The sequence below is a fragment of the Sebastes fasciatus genome, chromosome 19 (assembly GCF_043250625.1).
Source record: "Sebastes fasciatus isolate fSebFas1 chromosome 19, fSebFas1.pri, whole genome shotgun sequence".
NCBI classification, from domain to species: Eukaryota; Metazoa; Chordata; class Actinopteri; order Perciformes; family Sebastidae; genus Sebastes; species Sebastes fasciatus.
The window spans coordinates 6,023,432-6,050,284 of record NC_133813.1 but is presented as its reverse complement, the minus strand read 5'-3'; the positions used below and the strand labels follow the sequence as shown (position 1 = coordinate 6,050,284).

At 38.4% G+C, this 26,853-nt stretch overlaps 2 protein-coding genes across 2 annotated transcripts; both read left to right on the top strand.

Annotated features, from left to right (window-relative positions):
• Positions 1 to 691: 691 nt before the first annotated feature.
• Positions 692 to 17,547, top strand: lrsam1 (leucine rich repeat and sterile alpha motif containing 1). Its single transcript, XM_074618397.1, has 25 exons — positions 692 to 857; positions 3,453 to 3,646; positions 4,047 to 4,103; positions 4,951 to 4,995; positions 5,153 to 5,230; positions 5,538 to 5,606; positions 5,701 to 5,785; positions 5,862 to 5,983; positions 6,078 to 6,168; positions 6,252 to 6,361; positions 6,488 to 6,517; positions 6,745 to 6,867; positions 7,226 to 7,365; positions 7,467 to 7,511; positions 8,082 to 8,152; positions 8,835 to 8,934; positions 9,082 to 9,169; positions 9,441 to 9,515; positions 10,030 to 10,110; positions 12,384 to 12,479; positions 12,695 to 12,793; positions 12,868 to 12,999; positions 13,257 to 13,323; positions 14,031 to 14,254; positions 14,480 to 17,547. The coding sequence occupies exons 2-25, from the start codon at positions 3,575 to 3,577 to the stop codon at positions 14,600 to 14,602; spliced, it is 2,223 nt and encodes a 740-aa protein (XP_074474498.1). The 5' UTR covers positions 692 to 857; positions 3,453 to 3,574; the 3' UTR covers positions 14,603 to 17,547.
• Positions 17,548 to 17,932: 385 nt separating this feature from the next.
• On the top strand, positions 17,933 to 24,846 carry ndor1 (NADPH dependent diflavin oxidoreductase 1). The gene is made up of 15 exons (XM_074618398.1): positions 17,933 to 18,062; positions 18,914 to 19,053; positions 19,274 to 19,351; positions 19,666 to 19,763; positions 19,859 to 19,957; positions 20,301 to 20,402; positions 20,531 to 20,734; positions 20,892 to 21,019; positions 21,201 to 21,412; positions 21,571 to 21,678; positions 21,795 to 21,909; positions 22,305 to 22,451; positions 22,570 to 22,688; positions 23,276 to 23,370; positions 23,609 to 24,846. The coding sequence occupies exons 2-15, from the start codon at positions 18,919 to 18,921 to the stop codon at positions 23,751 to 23,753; spliced, it is 1,785 nt and encodes a 594-aa protein (XP_074474499.1). The 5' UTR covers positions 17,933 to 18,062; positions 18,914 to 18,918; the 3' UTR covers positions 23,754 to 24,846.
• The last annotated feature ends 2,007 nt before the right edge of the window (positions 24,847 to 26,853 follow it).

The following is a 26,853-nucleotide window of genomic DNA, read 5'->3' as shown; positions in this document are numbered from 1 at the left end:
CAGAAAAGGGGGGAGGCTGGGGGGAGTGCAGATATATAGTAATATCATTTAAAGTAATATAGTTCGACTTAGATTGTGATTATTATTAGTATTATCAATTTTCTTTTCCTTCATTGGCTGTTAATTTGAAAAGAAAAAGAAAGAAAACAAAGTAAATTTAGTCCTCCAAAGAGGGAAGGTGGTGGTGGGCCCAAAAAAATAAAAAATTATATATATATATATATATATATATAGATAGATAGTTGTTATCGCCCTCTACAGAATGGAGTGTGAATATAGTGACATAAGTAATGTATACATAATTTTTCTATAAATATTATATATATAAATATAAATATTATATATATTATATATATATTATATTTATATATATAAATATAATATATATATAATATTCATATATATAAATCATATATATATATGAATATTTATATATATATAATATATATATATACGCAAATATATATATATATAATATTTATAGAAAAATGATGTCACTATATTCCCACTCCATTCTGTAGAGGGCGATATGCATCATCTACAATCCGCTAATAACCAAAAGAAGAAGATAAACTGCAGCTATTATTGTTATGATTACAATAAGTAGGGTAGAAGAAGGGAACCCGTGAGTTGGGTAGACTCTCGCGAGATTATTAAGGTCAGCGACTGATCAGCGGGCAGCGAGTCTCGCGAGAGGTGTTGTTGTTGCAAATCTCAGATCAGATGTCGCAATTTCAGGGCTACCTTCTAGCCCGGAACTCCCCCTTTTAACTGTGTTTTTAAGCTAACAGATAACAGATAAGGTTACACAGCAGCAGAGAGAGGAGCAGTGAAACAACAACATCACCACACAACCTGTGAGTATGACATCTGACTCTGGTTAGGTAGGGTTTCTGGGTTATTGTTGTCGTGCTAGTTGTGTTAGTTAGCTCGTGTTAGCTTAGTGTAATGTTAAGTTGTCATAGGGAAGCTAACTTAAGCTGTTGTCTGTGTGAGGCTAGCTGACAGTATACTAACTGTTCAGCGAGCTAATACTCATGAGGTTGCTATGAAGAATAGCATCCAACTAGTTTTACTAGCTTCTACATATAATCTGGAAATAAAGGCAGTTGTTCAGTTTTTTATTTGTTTATTTGTTTTGCACAATTTAAGACTATACATCAAAACAAATAAAATAAATGAATAATATACAGTGCAGGAAGAGGCAAAACAAAAACACTGGGCTCATCTGAAGCCTCCACCTAGACACAAGGTTAATATAAAGAAATAATATGACTACATAATAGTGATAACAAAACAATTAGGACAAGATAAATATAATAACAACAATAACAGTACAGTAAATATATAAAAAAAGACAAGTGTGTGTGTGTTCTCAAGAGAAGTTGTTATGGTGTCTCAGTAGTAGTAACTGAATTGGGTTGAATATTTGCTTCTCCCCTCAACCTGTCAAAAAGAAAACAAAAGCTTTTTGTCGTTGTTTTTCAGCTCCACACTTTCAGATATCCTGGTCCTGGCTGTGTATTTTACTTACAGGGAATGAAATTAGCCACCTGTCACCTGACAAATACAGGGTAAATGTTGGCTGTGGCACCATGTCAGATAAATTTTCCTTATATTAAAGGTCCAATATCGTGCTCATTTTCAGGTTCATACCTGTATTTTGTGTTTCTACTAGAACATGTTTACATGCTGTAATGTTGAAAAAAAACACATTATTTTCCTCATACTGTCTGCCAGAACATACCTGTATTTACCCTCTGTCTGAAACGCTCCGTTTTAGTGCATTTCAACGGAATTGCGTTGCTAGGCAACAGTTTGTGTCCATGTTTACTTCCTGTCAGCTGATGTCATTCACATACACTGCAACAGGAAATAAACTGTGACACATTTAGAATGTTTACGTTTAAAACTGTGAAATGGTCTAAAATATTTTATATTTGTGACATCACAAATGGACAGAAATCCTAACGGCTTGTTTCAAATGCACAATTTCTGAATTCCGGCTGTGTGTATTTCTCCGTATATTGAGCGTTTTGATACTTTCACAGTATTTATATAGCACTTGAACCTGCTTTATGATATAAAAGACATGAAAATTTCACTTTTTACAATATGGGACCTTTAAGAAATATTATTTCTGAAAAGCAATTCCTAAGTTAAAAATAGTCAGGGATGAGGATGGAGGACCTACAGTTCTCCAGAGGACTGAGTTAACTGAGTTATTACCACAAATACTTCGCATGCCTCTTTTCGTGCATATGCATATTTACTGTACAAGTATACAAATATATAAATTTTAGACCCCGATTACTTTTCTATATCCCATTTTCCTCACACATTCTTTATACCTTTTTTCTATATATGTATTTTAGACATAGGAAAGTGTCTAAAATGATAATAGCTCCTGACCTGCATATAGTCAGGGATACCATTGTGACCTCTTAGGAGTAAAAATTAGCCTCCGAGGCCTTAACTTGTTTTAGAATAAAATGATGGACTTTGACTTGAAGTCTAGTCCAGCACCAACCACTTGATTTTCTGCATCAGTCCTGGTTATATTGGTTGTATCCTAAAACGATTTTACAAGTAGATTATCTCACCACATGATTTGTGTTTTTGTGCTTTGACAATTTCTTTTGTTTTGTCCGCTCTCCATTTTTGAGTGGAGAAGTCCAAGAGGGTTGTATTTCAGACCCTCTGCCTGGGAGTGTTACTTTTCTGATGGTTTGTTTCTGTACTTATTCATAATTCATTCTCTCCCTGTACACCCAAATCAAATGGTTGGCTTTTACTACTACTAATAAAAGCTGGCCTACATGTGATTTGCACATTTTTTGCAATTCTTTTTTTTTTTTTCCAGTAGAGCAGATTGAAACATACTGAAATATGATGACAGCAGAGGTTGTCTTTATTTCAGCTAAGATGCCACACCTTAGCCATAAAACACTTTGGAAACCTGAGAACACATCAGTGAAATAATGGAGCTAACAAAAATGGAAAAAGTGAAAGTAAACACAATTATATTTAATGTATGCATGCAATCAACACATTTAAATCATTTAAAGCCTGACTCAGTGTAAAGGTGTCTCTCATAGTAACAAACCCACATAAATCATCACCAGACTTGTCTTTGATTTACCTCAAACTGCTCTCATTAACTTTGTTTCTAGACATAGCAGGCAGCTGTTTTCAGCTAAAAATCCCTGTACACTATCAGTGTAGCAGCTGACAGACAAAGTTAGCGACTAGCTGGTGAACATATCGGAGCATTTAGCAGCTAAAGAGCCAGATATTTTTCTCAGGAGTTGGTGGAGAAAAAATTATTCAGTCATTTAATTATAGTTTTCAGTCACCATATGGCATATTGTGGAACTTCTAAAGGGTTCTTTTAATATGATTTCAAGCCGTATTGCTTCATCTGATTAGTCAAAAATGTTCTTACTTTGCAGTGTGCGGGCACTGTCAGTGCTTCCTAATTGTCCCCTAGTCCTCTGGAGCTGCTCTTGTTGTCGTGGAGGGACAGGAGGGAAACCCAGCGGGCAGAGAGACAGCCGGACAGGCAGGACTCAGGATGCCTCTGTTCTTCAGAAAGAGGAAACCCAGCGAGGACTCCCAGAAGAGACTGGAATATCAAATGTGCCGGGTAAGAAGAATGTGTTTATGTTAGAAAATGTCCATCCATCCATCTATCCGGTTTCTGCTGCTTATCCAGGGCCCGGTCAATCAATATTCTGTTACATTAATGCCTGGTACTGTTTGTCTGGTACTGTCCGTTGATTGTGTGCCTTTCTGCATTTCTTTTATGTAATGCTTGTTGTCATATTATGTAATGTTTGTCATGTATATCAGTGCTGTCTTTTTAACTCTAGATATTCTTTTTTACATTCCCTGCCCCCTTCACTCAAGAGGCTTTGCCTTTTGCCAGGCCGCCATTGTAAATAAGAATTTGTTCTTAATTTACTTGCCTGGTTAAATAAAGGTAAAATAAATAAAAGAACGAATGTCTATTCCAAACAAACTAAGTGTTATTCCTTGTCCTTCAGTCTAAGGAGGCAGGTGCTGATGACATCCTGGACATCTCAGCTTGTGAGCTCTCAGAGGTGAGTATGTTACTGTCAAAAGGTGGGAGGCAAGCTTCACTGATGACTATTAGTGACAAAAAGTAGAAATGCCAGGTTTAATACAACTTAAAGGTACTATTAAGTTACTTAAGTTATATAGTTGAAGGTTTTGGGGATTTTATTCATACCCTTACAGCAGGGGTTCTCAAACCTTTTGGGACCAGGGACCCCTTACAGTAACAACAACAATAGGTAACGTCAAGCTGGACTTAAACGTTACTTTCCTAATTGTAAAATTATTTTTTTATTTTATTTATACAAATTACATTTTTATTTATTATTAAAACAATAAATCGTACACCAGCAACCTAGTAAAAAATCTTCAAAAGTAACAGAATTTTTATTTCTTATTAAAATAATAAATCATGCACCAGTAACTTGGTAAAAAAAATTCTAAATCAACTGAATTTTTATTTATTATTAAAATAATAAATCATGCACCAGTAACTTGGTAAAAAAAATTCTAAATCAACTGAATTTTTATTTATTATTAAAATAATAAATAATTCACCAGCAACTTCTTAAAAAAATCTTCAAAATTAAAAGGGATTACAATTCAAGTATAAAACGTTTTCATGCAGCAAAAGTTGGTCAAAATTTAAGCAAGAATTAAAATTCCAGTATATAATGTATATTAATATAGAATATAATTTAATAGATCGGATCCATTGTCACCGATACCCGATCCAGGTATTTGAGTCAGTATTGGCACGATATCCGATCCGGTATCGGTGTCAGTGGATCCCTATCTGTTCGTAAACTTCTGTATTGATTAGTGTGTGATTAGTACTGCAGATGATGACATCAATGGTCTGTTCTACCACAGGTTCCCTCGAGTACCTTTTCCATTTGCAAGGTGCTACAGAAGAAGGTATGAATGCAACATTAAGACATACTAGTACATTTAATTTCTATTATATTTATATATTAAATACTGTGTCACCAATGTATATAAAACACCCCTGTGTCAGTATTTGTGTGTGTCTCTGGCTGAGCAGTCAGACATGTCCTCTGTTGCTCTCCTTCAGGTCCTTATCCTCCATAAAAATGAGCTGAGGTCATTTCTGCCCAAAGGATGTGACATCAGTTCTCTATCCACTTTAAAGGTAATATAAACAAGAAACAAGCATGATGGGAAATTGAAGTGCCTGTTAAAAGCATATTACAATGATTTTTAAAACCAGTTGTCCATTTTGGACATTTGTGAAGATGGCTAGTTTGGTCTAGTTGACGGTTCTCTTTCCACTGCCCGTTTCCGACAGAAAGCAGTGTAAGGCTAGGTTTTCTGATAGTCAACCTGTGAGCAAGTGTCCCATCTGACGATGAAATATTTATGATGGTTAACCAAAAGACCAGATTCTTTTCTGCTAGAAGCCTAAACTCAGGCGTTACTGAATCTTTCTGCACCTAAAGGTTTTGGATCTGCATGAGAACAAGCTCACTTCACTCCCAGAAGACATTGGGAAGCTGACGTCACTGCAGGTAAAGCCATTCCGAACTCCTCCTGATACAGAGGAAATGAGTGATGAATGAATGCTACTCATCATCCGTGTGTTTCCATTGTGTGTCCTGTCAGATTCTGAACGTGGAGAAGAACCGCATAAAGGCCCTGCCTGAATGCATCGGGGATCTGCGGCTTCTGCAGACGCTCAATTTGAAGGGTATGATGCTTCCTGCTTCCTCCCATGCATGAGAGGAATTGGTTATGTTTTCTTACATCACTGTGTATCTGTATAGGTAACTGTCTCAGTGAGCTGCCATCCTCGGTTGGTTCTTTGAGCAGCCTGCGTACCCTGGACGTGAGTGACAACAACATCATCCAGCTCCCCAAAGATATGGTCTTCATCCGCACCCTAGAGGTGTGTGTGTCTCGGGATTCAAACTTACAGGAATACAAGAAGGCTAAAAACGTAGATATGGTTTTAAACAAAGCCTGTGTGTGTGCTGTGACAGAGCTTTACGCTTGATGCTGCCATGATGACTTACCCGCCTGCGTCTGTGTGTGCAGAGGGCACCGAGAGCATCCAACGCTTCCTATGCGCCGGTGATTGTTTACTTTATAGTACTCACATCAATGTATTAGACAGTATAAGAGAATAATGTTGGATTTCTTGGTTTTCTTTTCAGAGATGGGAGAGGAGTACTGCCCCCCATCCCAGTATCTCCTGCCGGTGCTGGAGAACGATTGTGGCAAGCAGGCCTCTGACTGTTTTGATGGCTTGGAGGAGTCGTGGCAGGTACAGTAGGTGACGCACAAACACACATGACAAGAAAGTCACTTTTATGACTACGTAGTGCTTTTCACCTGGCTCCGTCATTTCGGTTGGAAGTCTCTTACAATCTTTCCTGGCTTTCTTTTGCAGAACAAATTCAGCGACTTTGAGAAGAGAAAGGTACGGGACTCCACTGTCACTTTCACTGTTAGATTCAGCCTGTCTCTATTGCACACATTTCAATTGTACTGTGAAAGGGGACACTCCTAATGACAAACCCAATTCTGCAGTTCCCCTCAGCTCCATTGTTTTGGTTTTGAGGTCTGTAACTTTACTGTTTTGCTTTTAGACCATGTGCTATAGATGGTTTTTAACAGGGCCCTCTGACTTGTCCCTCCGTCCTTCAGGAGCAGAAGCAGCAGGCGAAGCTGGCCTTCGAGTTCCACAATGAAGAGAAGAAAAAAGAGCACACCCAGCTCATCCTCATGAACATCTCCCGCAAAGAAAATATCCTCAACTCAGTCCGACTGGTACAACGTGCTCATCGATAAATATGCATTTTGTTGATTCTTCGATGGAGCTATGTCTTTGTATGTCGTTGTTATCTAATTTGGATAATCCTCCCAGCTCATTGTTGTTGTTTTGAAACTGCAAACTATGTTGTCTTTCAAGATATTAACAGCGAGCTGAGGGGACATTTTGGCATTGCTCCATTATAGAGTTCATTGTACAGTTTTCATTATAGATTGATCTATTTTATCTGATCTAAAAACAATATAAAATGATCATATCAAGTCAACCGAGTACAACATTGTGCTTTCAAGTTGCTTATTTTGTCTGACACACAGTAAAACAAATTAAAAGGTGTATAATCTATCTCATGTTTAGGCGCAGGAGCGTCTGGAGCTGGGGGTCAGCCAGCAGCAGAGGGCTCAGGAGGCCGAGAGGTTGGTGGTGCTGGAGAAAGTCCGACAAGCTGAAGACGGTATCAGCAGTCGCATCAGCAACATGCTGATGGATAAAAACAGGTACGACCTGAAGGACCCGGCTACGTGATGTACTGTTTGTTTTGTTGTGAGGCGTGTGTTACTTAATGCTAACCGTAATATATTTATTTTTATCTCTCCAGGCAGAAAAAAAGTGCGGAGTTTCTTCAAGCCATGGAGGAAGATCGGTGAGTGGACACAGACCACTGATCCATAATCTACTGATCTATTACAGCAGAGAGATATGAGGCTCTCCAACACATGGCAGCACTCACCCGATTGTTTTCCACTTACCAGACTGAACCTATTTATATAGCACTTTCCAGATACTCTCCGGAAGAAGGAAAATTATCACGATGACAGAACACAGGAGGCCTTACTCCCTATAAGAAAACAAAACCTTGAAACAGCATACAATAGTGGAAAAATAAATTCAAAATATTATTAAGAAAATCTATTTTGTGAAATTAGTTTAAAGGAGAGGTTCAGATTTCAATACTCACATGTCATCAGTAATTTGAAAATGTTGTGGTTCACTGTAATCGTTCGTCTGGTCCATACTGGCCGTAAAGTGACTCCTAAAGAGAGAGAGACTTCATTCTCTGCTCAGGTAGACATTACTCCTCTATATCTTTACATAGACAATAGTTGTTGATGATCTATTAATGCTCTTAATCCCATATATAGCACCTTTAAGTTGTGAAAGCTACACCCATGGTTACTGTAAAAAGTCAGCAGAGCATTACTATTCCCCTCAGGATCCGTATGGAGCATCTGACTGCCATCACACAGGAAGAAGCCAATTCACTGAGGAAGAGGGAGGTGGCAGGTAAGCAGCTTCTCTGATGTACTCTACCTATTGTAACTTTCATAAAACTGGCAAAAGAAGCATGTAAATAGCTCCAAGTATTTATATTAATTTACATATTTACAATAAACTATATGGAGCAGTTAATGAGCTGCTAGTGTAAAACATTCAATTTCTCTTGGGGGGAAAAACATCTGGCCATCCAACACTTTGTTCCAGAGCAAGATATCTTGACAATTATTTTCCGATTGTCATGAAATATGCTGCGAAACTTCCTGGTCCCCAGATGATGATGATTCCTGATAGTTTTTGTGAACCCCTCGATCTTTAATCTTGCACTAATATTGGTAAAAAATTCACTCAAGAAAGGTTTACTGTGTACATTCATGCCCCCGAGACGTGGAAGCCTTTCAGTTTTTCTCCGGTGCCACCATCAGGGTGTAATGTCAACCTTGCACATGAGATATCTCATAAGCAGATTGTCATGAAAATTGCTGAGCACATTCATGCTCCTGAGGGGATAAACCTTGTAAATTTTAACGAACTCATGGCCTTGCATCCCACACCAATCTCTGGAAAAGGTGTATGTTTTGAACCCTATTAAAGCTGTAGTATGGTATGCTGTTCATTTCATTCAGCATTCATTCCCTCAAAACAAATCTTCTTTTCCTCTAAATCCTATCCCCTCTCCGTGTGTTTTTAGTGGCCATGCAGAAGATGCTGTCAGACGGCTGTGTTATGAGCCTCCTCCAGGAGGCCAGTGACTTCCGCAGACAGAGCATGGTGTCTGAGGCCTACAGAAGGTTAAACATGCACACGCACAGACACCAGATCTGAGCAGATGGATTTTAACATTGCCAACTTGCATTGAGCTAACAAATCTTAAGCTGTGAGTGAAAACAGTAAACTCAGTGTGTGGTCTCTCTCTTTCTCCCTTTGTCTCATAACAGTATGGAGAGTATGGACAGGAGGTTTGATAAGATGCTGTCCCTCCAAGTGTTGGACAAATCTAAAGCCATCGCCCACATCTTACAGGAGGTATGTTGTGCCTGGATGTGTCCTCTGTAGTTGTCACCAGTTTCATGAGAGCCTGGTGGAGAAATCTAACTCAGTGTGAATCAAAATCACTTTTTGAGCAGCAGCCAGACAACAAAGTCATGCATGGGACAACAGTAACCAGACAGACAAAGCTTAGGGACTAATAGTGGGTTGGGAAACAGCTGCATGTATCAGCCAGAATGCATTGAAAGCTGACTTGGGGATAAAGTTGACCAGTTTTAGCGTCATGAACTCTGATTGTTCTCCGCAGGAGGAGATGCAGAAAGCAGCGTTCCAGGCCCTGCAGCTGCAGAAGGATGCTGTCCACGGCTACATCCGCAACCAGGTCTGTGTGGACGGGTGGAGATGGGTGGAGTGAGGGTCAAACCTGTCACTTGTCTCTGGGTTTTTTTTTACTCTCAGGGATGCAAACGACTTGCTTTTCGGCGAATGTTGCTTTTAGATCTGTTTTAGACTGTTTAGGTCACTGATGTAGAGTGAGGAACCCACAGGTTTGCTGTTTAACAACTGTTTAGGTCACTGATACGGAGATGTAAGTGGTCACACACTTGCTTTTCTCCCCAGCTGTCAGAAGAGAAAATATAGACTGCGGACACCGGGCATTATTGTCATTTCTTTTTCCTGTTTTGTCATGTCATTCATAGCTAACTCATTCTTACTCATACTTATTAAGTAATTTTTTTTAAACTTTTTGGTTACCAGTCAACCACCCATGAAACCTTGTTTAATATTACCTAAAGACAGAAAATCATTTCATCAAGGTTTTCATCTTGACTTTGCATTCAGCAGCATGTCCCTTCTCCCTGCTAGCTTCATGTTTGCTTCTCCACTGTCCCCAGATCAAGCTCATAGAAGGTGAATTAAAGCAGCTGACTAAATTGGAGATTAAAAGACGCAATCTGGATGCGGAGAACCTGCAGGTGGGTGTCACCGCCTTCTGTCATTGCCTTTTACATTTACATGATTTTTTTTTTTTTTCCTTTTTCCTGTTGATTAGTATATAATTTCTTTTGGCTATTTTCATGTCATTGCTCCATGGCAACAATTTATCATTGTACACATTAACCCTCTGAGACCCGCGATCCTGACCGACTTTACTCTCTTTCAGACGCTGTAGTAGGTTCAGTTTTAGACATAGAGGAATCCATTGGTACCAACCATGTCATGATATCTTGTCAGGAAGGAGGCTAAATAACACTTCAAAGTTGGGCTAAATTTTGACCTCTGACCTGAAGATATGTGAATGAAAATGGGTTCTATGGGTACCCACGAGTCTCCCCTTTACAGACATGCCCACTTTGTGATAATCACATGCATAAATGTGTTATTTTCGCCTATTCTAAAATGGTGTATTTGAATATTTCTGCATACTGGGGTCCCTAAACAGTCTTGGAATTACATAAATTGTGTATCACTGTAAAGCTGAGACTTGTGGATCCAATGAGCTCAACTGTATTCATGTGTGATGATGTTAGTCCCCATAGTAGACATTTCATTGTAGTGAGACCATTTTTTAAAACTTGACCTCTCTGTATATAATGACCTGTGGTGACCTCTAGGATAATCACAGCCTCATGAAACTGTACAGCCACAAACTAGAGACCTAGAGCATTCAGAGGATGGATGGCTTTCCTAGCTAGATTCACAATAAGGGGGTTTCTGAGCAGTTTACACAACAGAAGTGCTCGTACATCCAATCGCCAAAAAATGCAATTCTTTCAGAAATCTCCAAATGTCAAAAGTTTTTGATACCAAATCACAGCATGGCTTTTTCTATGGTGTTCCTCAAGGTCTTGGTGTCTTAATGTGGTATTTTAGAGGGATTATTGATCATTTTTATCAATTCTCAAGTGGAAAAAAATGGTTAAATTAGCACCACATCTGTGTAACAAATGGTATCAACCCAAAAAATTGTTGGACGCTGTAGTAGGTTCAGTTTTAGACATAGAGGAATCCATTGGTACCAACCATGTCATGATATCTTGTCAGGAAGGAGGCTAAATAACACTTCAAAGTTGGGCTAAATTTTGACCTCTGACCTGAAGATATGTGAATGAAAATGGGTTCTATGGGTACCCACGAGTCTCCCCTTTACAGACATGCCCACTTTGTGATAATCACATGCATAAATGTGTTATTTTCGCCTATTCTAAAATGGTGTATTTGAATATTTCTGCATACTGGGGTCCCTAAACAGTCTTGGAATTACATAAATTGTGTATCACTGTAAAGCTGAGACTCTTGTGGATCCAATGAGCTCAACTGTATTCATGTGTGATGATGTTAGTCCCCATAGTAGACATTTCATTGTAGTGAGACCATTTTTTAAAACTTGACCTCTCTGTATATAATGACCTGTGGTGACCTCTAGGATAATCACAGCCTCATGAAACTGTACAGCCACAAACTAGAGACCTAGAGCATTCAGAGGATGGATGGCTTTCCTAGCTAGATTCACAATAAGGGGGTTTCTGAGCAGTTTACACAACAGAAGTGCTCGTACATCCAATCGCCAAAAAATGCAATTCTTTCAGAAATCTCCAAATGTCAAAAGTTTTTGATACCAAATCACAGCATGGCTTTTTCTATGGTGTTCCTCAAGGTCTTGGTGTCTTAATGTGGTATTTTAGAGGGATTATTGATCATTTTTATCAATTCTCAAGTGGAAAAAAATGGTTAAATTAGCACCACATCTGTGTAACAAATGGTATCAACCCAAAAAATTGTTGCAACAATTTATGAGACACAATAGAGCATGGTGAGGGAAATCATATACGTTGATCCCAATGTTCTAAGCCCTTTTACCCTTTCACAATTAATTTAGAATAATTAATTAATTTATTCATGTTTATTACAGATTTATAACTAGAACAACTTGACATAAAATAATCTTTAGGTTCCCAGCTTTCAGATGATGTACATCACTTCTATGTGACATCTACTGTTGATCTGCTATCTCCCCCTAAAGACCCCCTGTACTCCCCTAAAAAAGTGGGTCTATTGTGGGTCTCAGAGGGTTATGGTTCAAGAAAATAACCAGAAGTAAAAGGATATTAAACACTTGATTTAGATCGAGTGATAATAATCATTATATTGATCATATCAGAGCCAGGCTAGTGTTTTATTTTCAGTCTTTCAATTGTATTTACTGATGAGTGTGTATTGTCACCCTACCTTCTGTGTGTGTGTGCAGGAGGTTATGGTGGAGCAGCGAACAGCTCTCAGTGATTTGTTGCAGCAGCTGCTGAAGCAGAGAGACCAGAGAGAGCAGGAGCTGCTGCAGGTTCTGGTGAGGAACAGCTGCTTTGACCTCAGTGGACACCGCTGGGAATTTCTCTTCTCTTTCAGTGTCAAGCAATTGTGTAACAAGTTAAAAAAAAATGGTGCTATTGTTGAGGCAGAGATTGCTCACATGTGCCTTCTGTTAGTCATTTACACACATCATGTTTTCTTTCTCACTCTGGAGTGGTTAAATGAGACCAGCGAGCGCTTTGTGTTTTCCAGGCGGAGATGGAGCTGAAGTCTGCGTCCAACCAGCAGAACTACTGGATGATCCAGTACCAGAGACTGTTGGATGCCAAGCCCCTGTCACTGCGCATGCAGGTACGGTACAGAGCAGACATGCGGAAACATCTGAAAACCAAACTGTGCTGTTGTTAAACTGTATCTTATTGCAGGAAGCGGGCGTGGAGAAAGAGTTGGTCAACTTGTTATGCAGACTGTCAGCTCAGCACTACTTGCCCGTCCTGGCTCATCATCGAGTGACAATTGAGGCCCTTCGCCACATGAACTCCTCTGACCTCAAGAAGGTCCGTCTCTAACATCATTACTAACACATTACTAACACAGTACTGTCAGTCAAACACTTTGATCTTTCAAATGGAGATTTTTCACCACATCCTGTAGCGCTCAGTTTCAACATCAGCTATCAACACAAAGTTGCCACTCTACGGAAGTGTAGGCTTGAGCTACTGCACAAAAACTATATTCCACTACTCCACTTAAAATGTGATGCTATGTCAGCCAACTACTTAATAATCAGCTTTATTCATTTCTCTGTTTTCAGCTTGGAATTAATGAAATAGGAATCCAGAAAGCTCTTCTGAACTGGGCTCGGGAACGCTACCCTGAAGGTAAATTACACACACCCTACATCTCTATATATTATACAATTGTAGTGAACATGGTGTGTGTGTGTTTTCAGAGCAAGAAAAAAATTATGTTTGCTCACACTGGTCACAAAAAATGAAGTCTCAACAATCATAATAACATGCAGCTTGTCAAACAGCATCAACAAAGAGGAACAGCTACCAAAAGCTGGAACTAATCAACATGGGCGTTATGAAGCTCATAATGTGCAGTTTTTGTTTAATGTTTAATGTGGATGAATGTTTAAATAGCAAAAAAATATTTTTCATAAATAAGGGGTAAATGCATACATAAATAAACAAATGAAAAAAATAGATACTTATATTTAAAAATAAATATAAAATTAATACAAACAAATGCAAAAAAAAACAATAAATAAATAAAAATAGATTAATACAAAATGAATGCAAAAATTAATAACTAAAATTAAAAATAAATACATAAATAAATAAATAATGGAAAATGAAACCCATTAAATTCAGAACTGAATTACAAGAAGGAAAAGTGAGAGCTTTTGTTAAAGATTTCAACTAAATTCTACAAATGGATTAATGTTTAAATAGCAAAAACATATTTTTCAACCTACTTAAAGGATGAGGACGACGTGTAGGACATTGAAACTCATGGGAAGTTAATGAAAAGACAACCTATCAGGCTGCTGTTGTTCACTCACTATCTCCTCCCCCACCAGTATCTCCTCTCCCACCAGGAGCTTGTAAGGATGTCCAGCAGGATGAAGAGGCAGAAGTTGCCCCCACAGCTCCAGCACCTTGCTCCCCTCTGTCGCTTCCCGGCACCTTGACCTTCCAGATGCCCAGCCCACCGCTCACCCCGGGGACCCCCGTCACCCCCTCAGCCCCCAGCCCTGTGGATGGACCAGGGACCTCAGAGTGTGTGGTCTGCATGGAGACCGTGGTAAGAAAAAAAACAACTCAGCAAAACCAGGAAATAATCAGTCTCAGTGATAAAAATACTACACTTGTTATTGTTGTTTCATATCAACATTGTTTACAGGTGAAAGTCGCTGCTTTAAAACTCTCTCTGTAAAATTGTGTTTCTGAAATCTTGATTTACTGACTGATGAAGTGCAAATATGAAACCTGAGACGACTGATTGTGTCTCGTCTGTCCCTCTCTCCAGTCTCAGGTCATCTTCCTGCCATGTGGTCATGTGTGCTGTTGTCAGGTCTGCAGCGACGCTCTGCAGACCTGCCCTCTGTGTCGTAGCAACATATCCCAGCACATACGCCTCTACCACAGCTAGGACCAACTGCACTGTGCCACTCCGTCACCGACTGCATCTCTCTTTATTTATGCATGATCATAAAGCTGCTGTGAGTCGATCTTATCATGGATAGAAAAGCTTTAGGTGGGTTTTCGAAGAGCTGAGTCACTTTCCTGTATTAAGCAAACAGTACTTTGTGATGTATATGCTGAAGCAAGTCTGAACAGAATTGTTTTTAATGGTTTTATCACTGGCGTCCAAGCCTGTTTTATTTTGTTGTTCTCTTAAACTTGATACATTTTATTTTATTTTCTTGCATTATTGTTTAGAGCCAAGTGGACTCCACCACTCACTGACTGACTGTTCTTTGCCTTATTATAGTTTCTCACTTGATGTGTGCCTTTTTCTGGAAATCTCTTTTTTTTTTTTTTTTAAATAATATCATTTGTTCGTGTTGTCAACTAGTACCTGTCCAACATTTATATAAGTTAACAAAACATATTCTATTGATTGTTTTTGCTTTTATGCAACGTCATCTTTGTTGCTCTTCAATCCATTACACACTTCGTCTCGCCCTCACTGCCAGAGGCTTCTTTCCCTCCTCGTCCAGGTCCCTCTGTGCCTGCTGGAATCATTTTATCAAGTGTTAATATGGATGAATTTTATATCAATGCATATCAAGACAATTTGAGAGGAAACTAATTTCTGCCCAGGTCAAAAATGAGGTGCTGAACCCGTGTTAACAGCCCCAGTTCCTCCCTCTCCCTCTATGTTATATTACTATAATTCACTATTACATGGCCCCAGGTTTGCTGTTTGGTAATCTGAAACACAGACATGTATAAATGTGCACCATGTAAGCACAATGAGATAATGAAGATCCCAAAGGGGAACTCAGTTGTTAAAGTTTAGTTTTAGTTGTGAGTACTACTCATCCTGTACAGTTGTATAATGTGTTCTGTGATTGATTTTTTTTAACAGGAAGGCTGCATTACAAAGAGGGGTATGGAGTTTTAACAACATGGGCGTTTACCCAACTAATTAAAGACGCTATTGAGCTGCTTTAAGGGAAATGTAAGCTCCAGTGATTTTGGAACTTGCCCCATGCTAAAGACTAGAGGCCTGTCCAGACCGCCTGTGTGAGCAGAGCGTGACGGCTGCCTTGCTGCTGCGTGTCCCACGCGTGGGTTGTCCACACCGGCATTTCATTTCATTATAAATGTAATTTATATTTATCTTAGACAGATAAAGGTTAAGAAACGCGTGGTAATATGTAAATAATAGTAATAATCGACAATTAAAACCCGGTACTTTATTCGTTCATGGAGCCGTGCAAGTCACTGCATTTTCTACAACACTGTCCTGCACATATTTCAGAATAAAAGCCTTGTGTTAACAAATTAAGGAATTCTTACCACAGAAAAAAATAAATGAGGGCTTTTATTTTGAAACAGAAGCAGGAAAGGTTGATTTAAAAATAAATCTTTACTTTTTTTCTACAGATACAGACATTAAAACTGTAGTAATGTAGCTGGTATGTCAATATACAGTCAAAAGATCACTGCGCTGCTCACACTGGCGGTCTGGACACCCCATAAAAGTCAGTATTTCTCAGCCTCTGCTGATGTTGACTCTTCTTTTCTTTTGAAAGTGCAATGCTAAATTGGTGGAGTACCCCTTTAAAACTAGATTTTGACACTTCTAACCTTATCATGCCAGTTGGGATTGTGCAATCAGTCGTGCATATATTCCTATTTCTCCAAACAAAGTCAATCAAATGACTGCAACCCATTTGCCAGAGAGTCCAGCTGAGCCTTTTTGGGGACTCTTATGGCTCTGGGGTCCCTGGGCAGACGCCTGCTTACCTGGATGGTATTCCAGTCTTGGACCTCCCTTTAGTTTCTTTCTCACTTGTCTCTGTCCTATCTTTTTGATCCCGCTCTTATTTGAATTGCTATAAATGGTGCATATGTATGAACTAACGACACATCCCCTGTTGGTCACTAATCTATTGTACGCTTTCAAGTGCTCTTAACTTCGACATCCCAGCATGTTTCAGGAAATATCTTTACATATAAATGTAGTGTGTGTGTGTGAGAGAGAGATTTCACTTCTATACAAATCAGACATTTCATGTCAACAAACAATGTGATATAAAATATATATGTGTTTTCCTGTACTCACCTTTTGGTCAATATTAACACTTTGTGTTGCACTGCTCATACACAGGCAGCAACATCTGGAAATGTACTGAAATATGTGATGTTGAGTGTGAGGGACCGAGCTGCTAGGCATGAGGAGTCACAGGTTTTTTTAAAAAATATGGTTTTATTGAACCAAAAATGAAACCAACATATTAACAAAATTAGCAATGTAGTTCTTTGCCCATAAAATAGGTCAGCTAAACAGAACATAACTCAGGCTATGCTAACTTAACATAAACTGAAAGTGACAAAGGGAACATATATAAAGGGTGATCAAACCATTTTAGAAACAAAAGTGTAACAAAGACAAACACTGCCAACTTAACTACAAATAAAACAAAACAGGAAAATTATCCAATCAATATAAATATTTCAGTAATTATCCCCCACCCCCCCTCAAAAAACCCCAACAACTAATGTACTCTAAAGAAATAAACAGAATCTCTAAAACATAACTTCCAATTGGCCACTTTCTGTATTTAAACGATCTGCAGCAACTGAACCCTCACCACTGGTAACTCGTATGAAATGTGAATTAAGATGACTTAAGGCAAACTTTTATAAAGACAAAGTTTGACGGTACTGAAGTTAAAGTAATCTCGAAGATTTTCATTTGAATAAATGTCTGTTAAGTCACTATCCATGTCCATGGCGACATTCCCGGGAAAAAATCACAAACTGAGATCATCGAGATTGCAACTAACTAAATGTGTGCACTAGAAAATAGAAACTAATGTACTACCAATACCAAATAAACTCAGTATGATATATGAAACAAAAGCTATGTGTCATTATTTATCTGTTTGCTGATGTGTGTGCAATGTGCATGAGGTCAAAAGGTCAACAAAACTCACTGAGGAGAAACTAATAAGTGTAAACTATAGAAAACTAAAGTGTGTACAGGAGGGTTACCAACATTTAAAGCCCCCCTCCAGCTAGATTTACATCCTGTTTTTTGGTTAATGTTCTTTCTCAAACAGAGAATGGAGGTGTGGTTAATAGTAATTAATTACCATTCCAAGTTCCAATGTACTTATAGGTGCAAATGGCAAATAAAACTCTTGAATCTTGAAAAGTATTTCAAGTAGAAAACACGAATCTCTGATTTTCTATGTGCGGCTTTGAATGCAGCATCAACTCATGAGCCAATCACAGCATGAAGCTGGCTTGCCGTAAAGCAGTGTCGTAAAGTGTAGCCCTGATGTTAAGTAAGAAGAGCTGCATTCTTTACTTAGAGGTTGTTAAATGTTGTATTTGTTGTTTTATTAGAGTCTAAGGTGACGAAGACAGCAGAGGTAAGTATTTTGTTTTGTTGGTATTTAGACATGAGATTTATAGAGGAGAACAGAAAGAATTGACCATATTGGTAGCTAGCTACAAAGTGATGTAATGTCAAATACAGAGTATGTAATAACTAATGTGAATTTAGGTAGGAAATAGCTGTTATGAGTACTACTATTAAGCATCACAACTATGTTCTGTGGACTCTGTGTATATAAGAAATGTCTGATTATTCATTTGTCTGCACTGGCACTTACATCCTCCTCTTGTCATGCTCTTTATATGTTTCATGTGTTTAAAGGTCCCATATTATACTAATTTTCAAGGTTCATACTTGTATTTTGTGGTTCTACTAGAACATGTTTACATGTTTTAATGTTCAAAAAACACTTTATTTTCCTCATTCTGTCTGCCTGAATATACCTGCATTCACCTTCTGTCTGAAACGCTCCGTTTTTGCGCATTTTGACGGAATTGCAACAGAATTGCGTTGCTAGGCAACAGTTTGGGTCCATGTGTACTTCTTGTCAGCTGATGACATACACTGCAATGACGAATAAACTGGGACACATTCAGAATGTTTACGTTTAAAATTGTGTCAAGGGTCTAAATATTGTATATTCGTGACATCACAAATGGAAGGAAATCCTGACGGCTTGTTTCAAATGCAGAGTTTCTAAATACGGGCTGTGTGTGTTTCCCTGTGGATTGAGTGTTTCGATACTTTCACAGTATTTATATAGGACTTAAGCCTGCTTTATAATATAAAAACATGAAAATCACACTATTTTAAAATATGGGACCTTTAACTCCTTTCTAGTATTCTTTTTATAATTCCAAGTCCATGTGACTTTGTTTCTCTCAGTGAAAATGTCAAAGCCCAGTCTGCTCATCCTGTATGGGAGCCAGACGGGTACGGCCCAGGACACGGCCCAGAGGATCGCACGGCAGGCGCAGCGAAGGCATCTGCAGGTTCAAGTGTTGCCTCTGGATAACTACAACGTGGTGAGTGTGCTGTTATTATGTATAGCAAGGACAGGGGGTTGTTATTGCTCTGACTGTTTATAGTTAAAGCACCAGATCCGGGGATTGAACTCAGTCCCTGTCATTCCCTGTTGTTCACAATGTAGCATTATCAATAGAGAGTTTATTGTGTCCCAAACAGTCTACCTACACTGTCACACTCTGAAGCCCTGCCTCACAGGTATCTCCTCTCCTCAAACAGGCCAACTTGATCTCGGAGTCTCTGGTGATGTTTGTGTGCTCCACCACTGGCCAAGGAGACCCTCCTGACAATATGACGGTAATAAAACAGATGGGTAAATTAAAAGATAACAAAAAAGACATACAGTAAGAGGAAGAATAGTTTAATTTAGTTTTTGGGTGTCCTGTCCCTTTTATTGTTTCTGTAATCGGTGTGGAAAACCATAGATGCATGGATGTGCTTGCCTTGAATATTGACTTGATGAGTGCATATGTTTTCATTTTAAAATATCTTTTATCATTCTGATCTTATTTTATTCCAGACAAATACATTGAAATAAGAAAAGCCATGACTTAGTTCATGTCCGACCCTGTTCACTTGTGTTTTACTGTGTGTCTCTACTTTGTTCAAAGAACTTCTGGAGGTTTGTCTTTAGGAAGTCGTTGCCTGCTGGCTCTCTGAGTCGCTTGGACTGTGCCATACTGGGCCTGGGGGACTCCTCCTATCCTAAGTCAGTACTTTTCAGGTTTACAGATCTCACAGTACACATTCAGAATGACTCATGGTCTTTAATAAATAAAAGCATCAACCCCCTTTCACCCATAGGTTCAATTTTGTGGCTAAGAAGCTTCATAAGCGCCTTCAGCAGCTGGGTGCCAGTGTGCTGCTGCCTGTCGGGCTGGCAGATGACCAACATGACCTGGGGTAAGAGACAACGTGTGTGAAGGAGCAGGTGAATCATGGCATACCTCATAAACTGGGGAGGAAAAATAAAGGGCAGAATGCATTTTTATTCCAGGTATCTTTATCAAATTTGTCTACTGTAAGATATGGGGGAAAATGTGTGAATTAAAACCGTACCTAAAGCTCAGAGCAGCGTGGTGAGTGTGACATGACTGTTGTTTCACTGATGGAAATGTCCAGAATTTATCAGCAAAGTAGAGCGAGTCTGGGAAAGTGGGGAGAAAGGGGGAATGCAACAAACGTTCCCAGCTGGAGTCGAACCGTGGACGTTGCGTTTGCTTACCTCAAAATGTGTTTGAACCAGGTCAGACGCTGTGATCGACCCGTGGCTCACGTCATTTTGGGAGAAAGCGTTTGCTCTGTACCCATCTTTGGCCAACGTGGTTCCACTGAGGGAAGATGAACCGTGAGTATCCTCTTGATTTGACACAGTATCTCATTCTGTGGTTGCATATTTCGATAGATATTTTGTGCCCTTCAAAAGCCTATTATTAACTTCTGTTTGGGTTTTGTGTTGCTTGATTCTTGTGGCAGGCTCCCTCCAACGTACACTTTCCACTTCCTGGATGATGTGAAAGAGACAACAGATGACAGGCGGAGGATTCCTACGGAGCAAACTGTCGCCTCCCAGTCCCATCCATTTCCTGCCAAACTAGTGTCCAATAGTAGAGTAACGGACATGTCGCACTTTCAGGATGTGAGGCTCATTGAGTTTGATATCACTGGATCCAACATTGAGTAAGTAATCTCGAGTTCAAATATGCACCCATTTAGGTTAATCTGACGGAAACTCAACGTGTCTAAATAAAGTCACAACCGCAATCTTACAAGTCAGCCCTGTAACTTTTCTGTAACACTTTCAACATGACACATTAGTAGTGGTATTGCTTTGTAGGTTTGCTGCTGGTGACGTGGTGATGATGCATCCATGTAATACATCAGAGGATGTAGAGGAATTCTGTGAACTACTGAGATTAGATCCAGAGGCCAGGTTCACACTCAGTGCCACGGACAACACTGCAGGTAGGTGTGTGTGTCTGTCTGTGTCTGTGTGTTTTTGCACTGTGTGCATTATTCATGACTTTTGGTTCATAGCAAACAAATCAAGTAAGCCTACGATTGACTTTAGATGTAAGAGTATATTCCACTAACCTGACCCTGTCAGATGGTTCGTTGGAATGACCATAAACCTCTTTCTTCTCAGTTCCGGCCAGGCTTCCTCAGCCCTGCACTGTGCGCCACCTGGTGGAGAGCTACCTGGACATCGCTGCTGTGCCTCGCCGCTCCTACTTTGAGCTGCTGTCTACCTTCGCCACCAACGAGAATGAGCAGGAGAAGCTGGTCGAGTTCAGCTCGGCGGCAGGCCAGGACGACCTGCACACCTACTGCAGGCGGGTTCGACGCACCGCGCTCGAGGTGAGTCTTGTCAAGGAAAAATAATATTACACTTTTCCAATTAAAACTTTGCCGTTGATTTAGCTTTTTACTTATTTTAAAGCCTTTGTGTGTAGGATTACATGTAGCATAAACATGTCCTTTGACCTGCTTAGTGTGTTGTGCTCTTGCTGCTGCAGGTCTTAGCAGATTTCCCCCATACTACAGCAGAACTCAAAGTAGACTACCTCCTAGATCTGTTCCCTGAGATCCAGCCTCGCTCATTCTCCATCGCCTCTTCTCTCAAGGTAGCTCGTCCTTCATGACAACTATGAAAATAGAAAATATGCTGTGTTTCAACTGGATAAATTAGGCAACGCTGTGTGAAATCACAGTGAATTGTTGACTTATTCTCTCCACACAGGCTCACCCACACAGGCTCCAGATCCTGATAGCTGTGGTTAAATACAAAACCAAGATGTATAAACCACGAAGAGGCCTCTGCTCCACCTGGTTAGCCTCCCTGGACCCTGTACAAGGTCTCTCACCACACTTTACAAGTGCTTAGATCACAGCCACAGAGATTACTTCATTCTGATTAGCTGGAGGTTGTGTTCATTTCAGACATACATACATTGTATTCCTTTTGTCTCAAATTAGAGGAAATTAGGAATAAAGAGCCATCTCTAATATAAGACAGTTTTCTCTGCAGATGAGGAAAATAAACTCGGCTATTTAAGAATTTATAGAATTAAAATTTTTGGAAAGCAGCCGTGTTTTAACTGAATACTTTAATCCTCATCAAGTCCTACAGTTTATAAAAAATACCTCATAACTTGGAGAATAAGTTCGTCCTGATGCAAAAAAATGTTGATCATCTGTTGGCGTTACATCTCAAAGGTCATTTTTTATGTCGTTCTAAATTGTGTTGCAGAGGAGGTGTATGTGCCTCTGTGGGTGAAGAAGGGAACCATGACATTCCCTAAAGACAAGGACACCCCTGTGATAATGGTTGGACCTGGAACAGGAGTGGCACCCTTCAGGTCGGCTGTACAAGAGAGGATTGCTGAGGGAAAAGACGGTGAGACGGTCCTTCACCTCTCTGAATTTCTCTCTTATTTTCTAAACGAATGACCTCACTTCACATCATTTCACAGCTCTGACGTAACACATGTCCTCATTTTCTTCCTGCTGTTTAGCCAACGTCCTGTTCTTTGGCTGTCGCTCTGAGTTCAAAGACTTCTACTTCAGTTCAGAGTGGGAGGAGACGATGAAGACTGGACGTCTGACTCTCTTCACTGCCTTCTCACGAGACCAGGTCAGACACACTGACTCCATACACAAGTTAATGATCACAGGAAAGGACAGAAACGTTAACATTAACTTCAAAGCAACACAAGGACTACCAATGAACTACAAATGATGTGATTATAGCATCAAATTATATCGACACATGTTTAATTTAGCACCAAATCAGACATTATCAAATTCTACATGGTTGCTTTAATGAGCCATGTTATCACCACTGTTAAATGCATCTATGTATAAAAACAAAGGTTACAATCCAGCTTTCCCCCTCTATTTAAATTGTCAGAAAAATGAGCAATGATTCTGTATTTTTTGTCTTTTTCCTGTTCCCCTAAATCTTAATCGTATCGTTAATCGTCTAAATGTACTATAAATGTATGTATTCATGATGTTGATGTTTATTGTATCATTTCTATTTTTGTTATGCCAACCTTTTTCTGTCTTAGTGACTCTTCAGATAGTAAGCACCAGTATAAAAACCTTTCCTACAATACCCAGAATGCACTGTAAATACTGCACCCATCCCCACCGTGCATTGACTGTGGCTGTGTGTATCCTTTGTGGCTGATAATGAAGCTGAATGTTTTTGTTCTTCAGGAGGATAAAGTGTACGTGCAGCACCGTGTGAGGGAGAACGCTGAGCTCCTCTGGGACCTAATCACCAATAGAAGTGCCTGCTTTTACATCGCTGGGTGAGTTCAAGGCACCAACACTAAACTTCTACTTTGTCCACATCTGGGTATTTAGGATAGGTGCACAATTTTTCAAATCTGTCTTAAAACAATAGTCAGGTGTGCTTATAAACGTTGATCATTCCTCCTATTCACATTAGCTGTTCAGGGATCCGTTCAGTGTTAAAAAGGGACAGTACAAACACTGAGTGGCTGTGAATATACAGTGTTGATCTTTTGGGGTTTTTCTTCTATACAGTAGTGCTAAAGAGATGCCAACCAGCGTGTGTGACGCTCTGAAAGAGGTGTTCCAGCAGAAGGGAGGTGTGTCCGCCAAGGACGCCGAGCAGATGCTTGCAACCATGGAGAGGACGCGCCAATTCCAGAGTGAGACCTGGTCCTGATCACATGACCTAAACCCACGACTTCAGACTTCTGCGTGATACAATCCCTGCTTTGGAATTAACGTGGATCCATCCATCAGTCAACATCAGCATATTGGAGCATGGAAGCAACAGTATGTGGCAACATGTGGCTCCAGCAAAAGAACACAGGGTCGTCCAACCAAAAAGTTGAACCAGGCTCAACTTTTGCTGCAGAAACACACAGAAAAGTTACTACATGAAAGAGACACCCACAAATAAAACTATAAGTTCTATACCTTAAATCTGTTCAGTTTTAGCCCCCCAGGACTTTGATGAAGATGTAGACGTGTTGTTTGTGTGGATAAAGTTAAAAATGACTGAGAACTGGCAGTTTAAAAAGTCTCTACATTTTTGTTTTTGCTCAGGACAGAGGTGAATTAACATTGCAGTGGATGAGAGTGAGGTGGTGTTTTGAAGCAGATAATTCCAAAAGTAAAGGCCTATTGCTTAAATGGGCACATCATTGAAAGAAGACAAAAATATCTATGTTTTAATGTATTAATTGTGTATGAGGAGTGGAAGTTGTGGAACCTACAAGGTTTTTTGCCAGAAAATAGAGTGTGAATGATGTCACCACTCAATAAACACCCATTATAAATATAAAACTTAAACTGTAATAATTCAAAAACTATGAAAGTTATCAAAAAGCTGAATCACACCTTGATAGTTCAAAGTGTTGTAACCCGTTTAAAGTTCAAATGAAGTCTGTAGCTAAAAGTATGCGGAAGCAGTATCATTTCAAAGAGGAATATGTTTAAGAGCATTTGAAGATTTTCTCCATTGAGTTGCATTGTAAATTGTAAAAAAAAAAAGCTTAATATCTGTATAAGAACGGAATAATTTTTTTTATTTGTTGGACAACAATAGTGTGAATGCTGAGCAATCCAACAATAACAATGTGAAGTGAATTGAAATACTGGAGTGGGTGAATCCTAACTTGACGAAGCTGTAAACTTGACTTGTTGACATAAACATTATGATGGACCAATGATGCAGCAGCACACATTGTTATATAAAATTGTGATTATTTGATTAAAATATGCCCTAATAAACCATCTTAATCTGAAAACTACATGAGGCTGCCTAGACTATTCACTTTTTGTTTGAGTTCTAGCATACTGAAAATAGCCAGTAATCAGATAAGGATCAATTTGTAATTATATGTGAAGGCGTCAGACTGGGACTAATATTAAGTTTACCAGACTTTACTCTTGTATTTTAGTGAAATGTCTCTCAAAATGATCAATTTGTTCCTGAAAATGTAAAGTATATGGGCAGCCATTAGCCAGAGCCAAATCTTTGGATTTATTACTCTGTATCTGGACAAAAAGCTAAATGTCCACTCAAGGGCTAAAATCAGTGAATGCCTCGATATCATGAATACGAACCAACAAATGTATTCGTCATTATCAGAATTGCATATTATAGTAGCCACATAAACGCATTGTTCTGTAAAACTGGTATTAGCATATTGTCATAAATGTGATCAAGTTTTTTGACATACTATACTATGACTTTTTTTTATCACTTTTTATGACAATACTATGCTATGACATTTTATAAATTTATTCAACAAACTATTCTGACTTTTTTTTATCACCTTTTTCAACATAATTTTATATGACTTTTTCATTTGTTCAACATACTATACTATGACTTCTTTTAATCACGTTTTTGGACATACTATACTGACTTTATCACTTTCTATGACCTACTATACTATCACTTTTTTATCACTTTTTTTTCTAAATACTATACTATGACTTTTTTTATTCCTTTTTTTCTAAATACTATACTATCACTTTTTTATCACTTTTTTTCTAAATACTATACTATCACTTTTTTATCACTTTTTTCTAAATACTATACTATCACTTTTTTATCACTTTTTTCTAAATACTATACTATCACTTTTTTATCACTTTTTTTCTAAATACTATACTATCACTTTTTTATCACTTTTTTCTAAATACTATACTATCACTTTTTTATCACTTTTTTTCTAAATACTATACTATGACTTTTTTATCACTTTTTTTCGACATACTATACTATGACTTTTTTATCACTTTTTTTCGACATACTATACTATGACTTTTTTATCACTTTTTTTCGACATACTATACTATGACTTTTATCACTTTTTTTCGACATACTATACTAGGACTTTTTTTATTCCTTTTTTTCTAAATACTATATTATGACTTTTTTATTACCTTTTTTCTAAATACTATACTATGACTTTTTTTATCACTTTTTTCTAAATACTATACTATGACTTTATCACTTTTTTCGACATACTATACTAGGACTTTTTTATCACTTTTTTCTAAATACTATACAATCACTTTTTATCACTTTTTTATCACTTTTTTTGTAAATACAATACTATCACTTTTTATCACTTTTTTATCACTTTTTATGACAGACTATATTATGACTTTTTTATCACTTTTTTTCGAAATATGACTTTTTTATCCCTTTGAATTACTATACTATGACTTTTTTTATAAATGTTTTATCACTTTTTATGACAGACTATATTATGACTTATTAATCACTTTTTTCTAAATAAATTACTATACTAGGACGTTTTTATCACTTTTTTCTAAATACTATATTATGCCTTTTATCACTTTTTTTGTAAATACTATACTATCACTTTTTATCACTTTTTTTATCACTTTTTATGACAGACTATAATATCAATTTTTTATCACTTTTTTTTCTAAATAAATGACTATTTCCGGTGATATGTTGCCCCACAATGCAATGCGGCAGTAACGACGACGTTCATAACGGACGTTGACAGATATCTCTGTAACATCAATTAACGCTTCAATTTAACTGTAAGTATAAAAAAAAGACTCCACTTTGCTATAGGCGAAATATAAATTTTAAATTAATTAATTATCATAAACCATCATTTTCGTCTCATGAGGTTGGCACGGGTTACCATGGTTACACCTCTCCAACTCCAACTGGCAGGGAGGCTCCCAGGAAGTGACGACATCAATTACAGCTCAGTGCGTCCGAAAATATACATATACTACTGTTTGTTTATTTATTTATTTATTTA

Excerpts from the sequence above, each read along its gene's own strand:
- lrsam1 (XM_074618397.1), top strand. The coding sequence starts at position 3,575 with ATGCCTCTGTTCTTCAGAAAGAGGAAACCCAGCGAGGACTCCCAGAAG. Across the intron at positions 6,169-6,251 it reads CCAACGCTTCCTATGCGCCG|AGATGGGAGAGGAGTACTGC; the intron begins GTGATTGTTTAC and ends TTTTCTTTTCAG. Across the intron at positions 12,794-12,867 it reads CCCTGTCACTGCGCATGCAG|GAAGCGGGCGTGGAGAAAGA; the intron begins GTACGGTACAGA and ends ATCTTATTGCAG.
- ndor1 (XM_074618398.1), top strand. The coding sequence starts at position 18,919 with ATGTCAAAGCCCAGTCTGCTCATCCTGTATGGGAGCCAGACGGGTACG. Across the intron at positions 20,735-20,891 it reads ATCACTGGATCCAACATTGA|GTTTGCTGCTGGTGACGTGG; the intron begins GTAAGTAATCTC and ends ATTGCTTTGTAG. Across the intron at positions 21,020-21,200 it reads TGCCACGGACAACACTGCAG|TTCCGGCCAGGCTTCCTCAG; the intron begins GTAGGTGTGTGT and ends CTTTCTTCTCAG.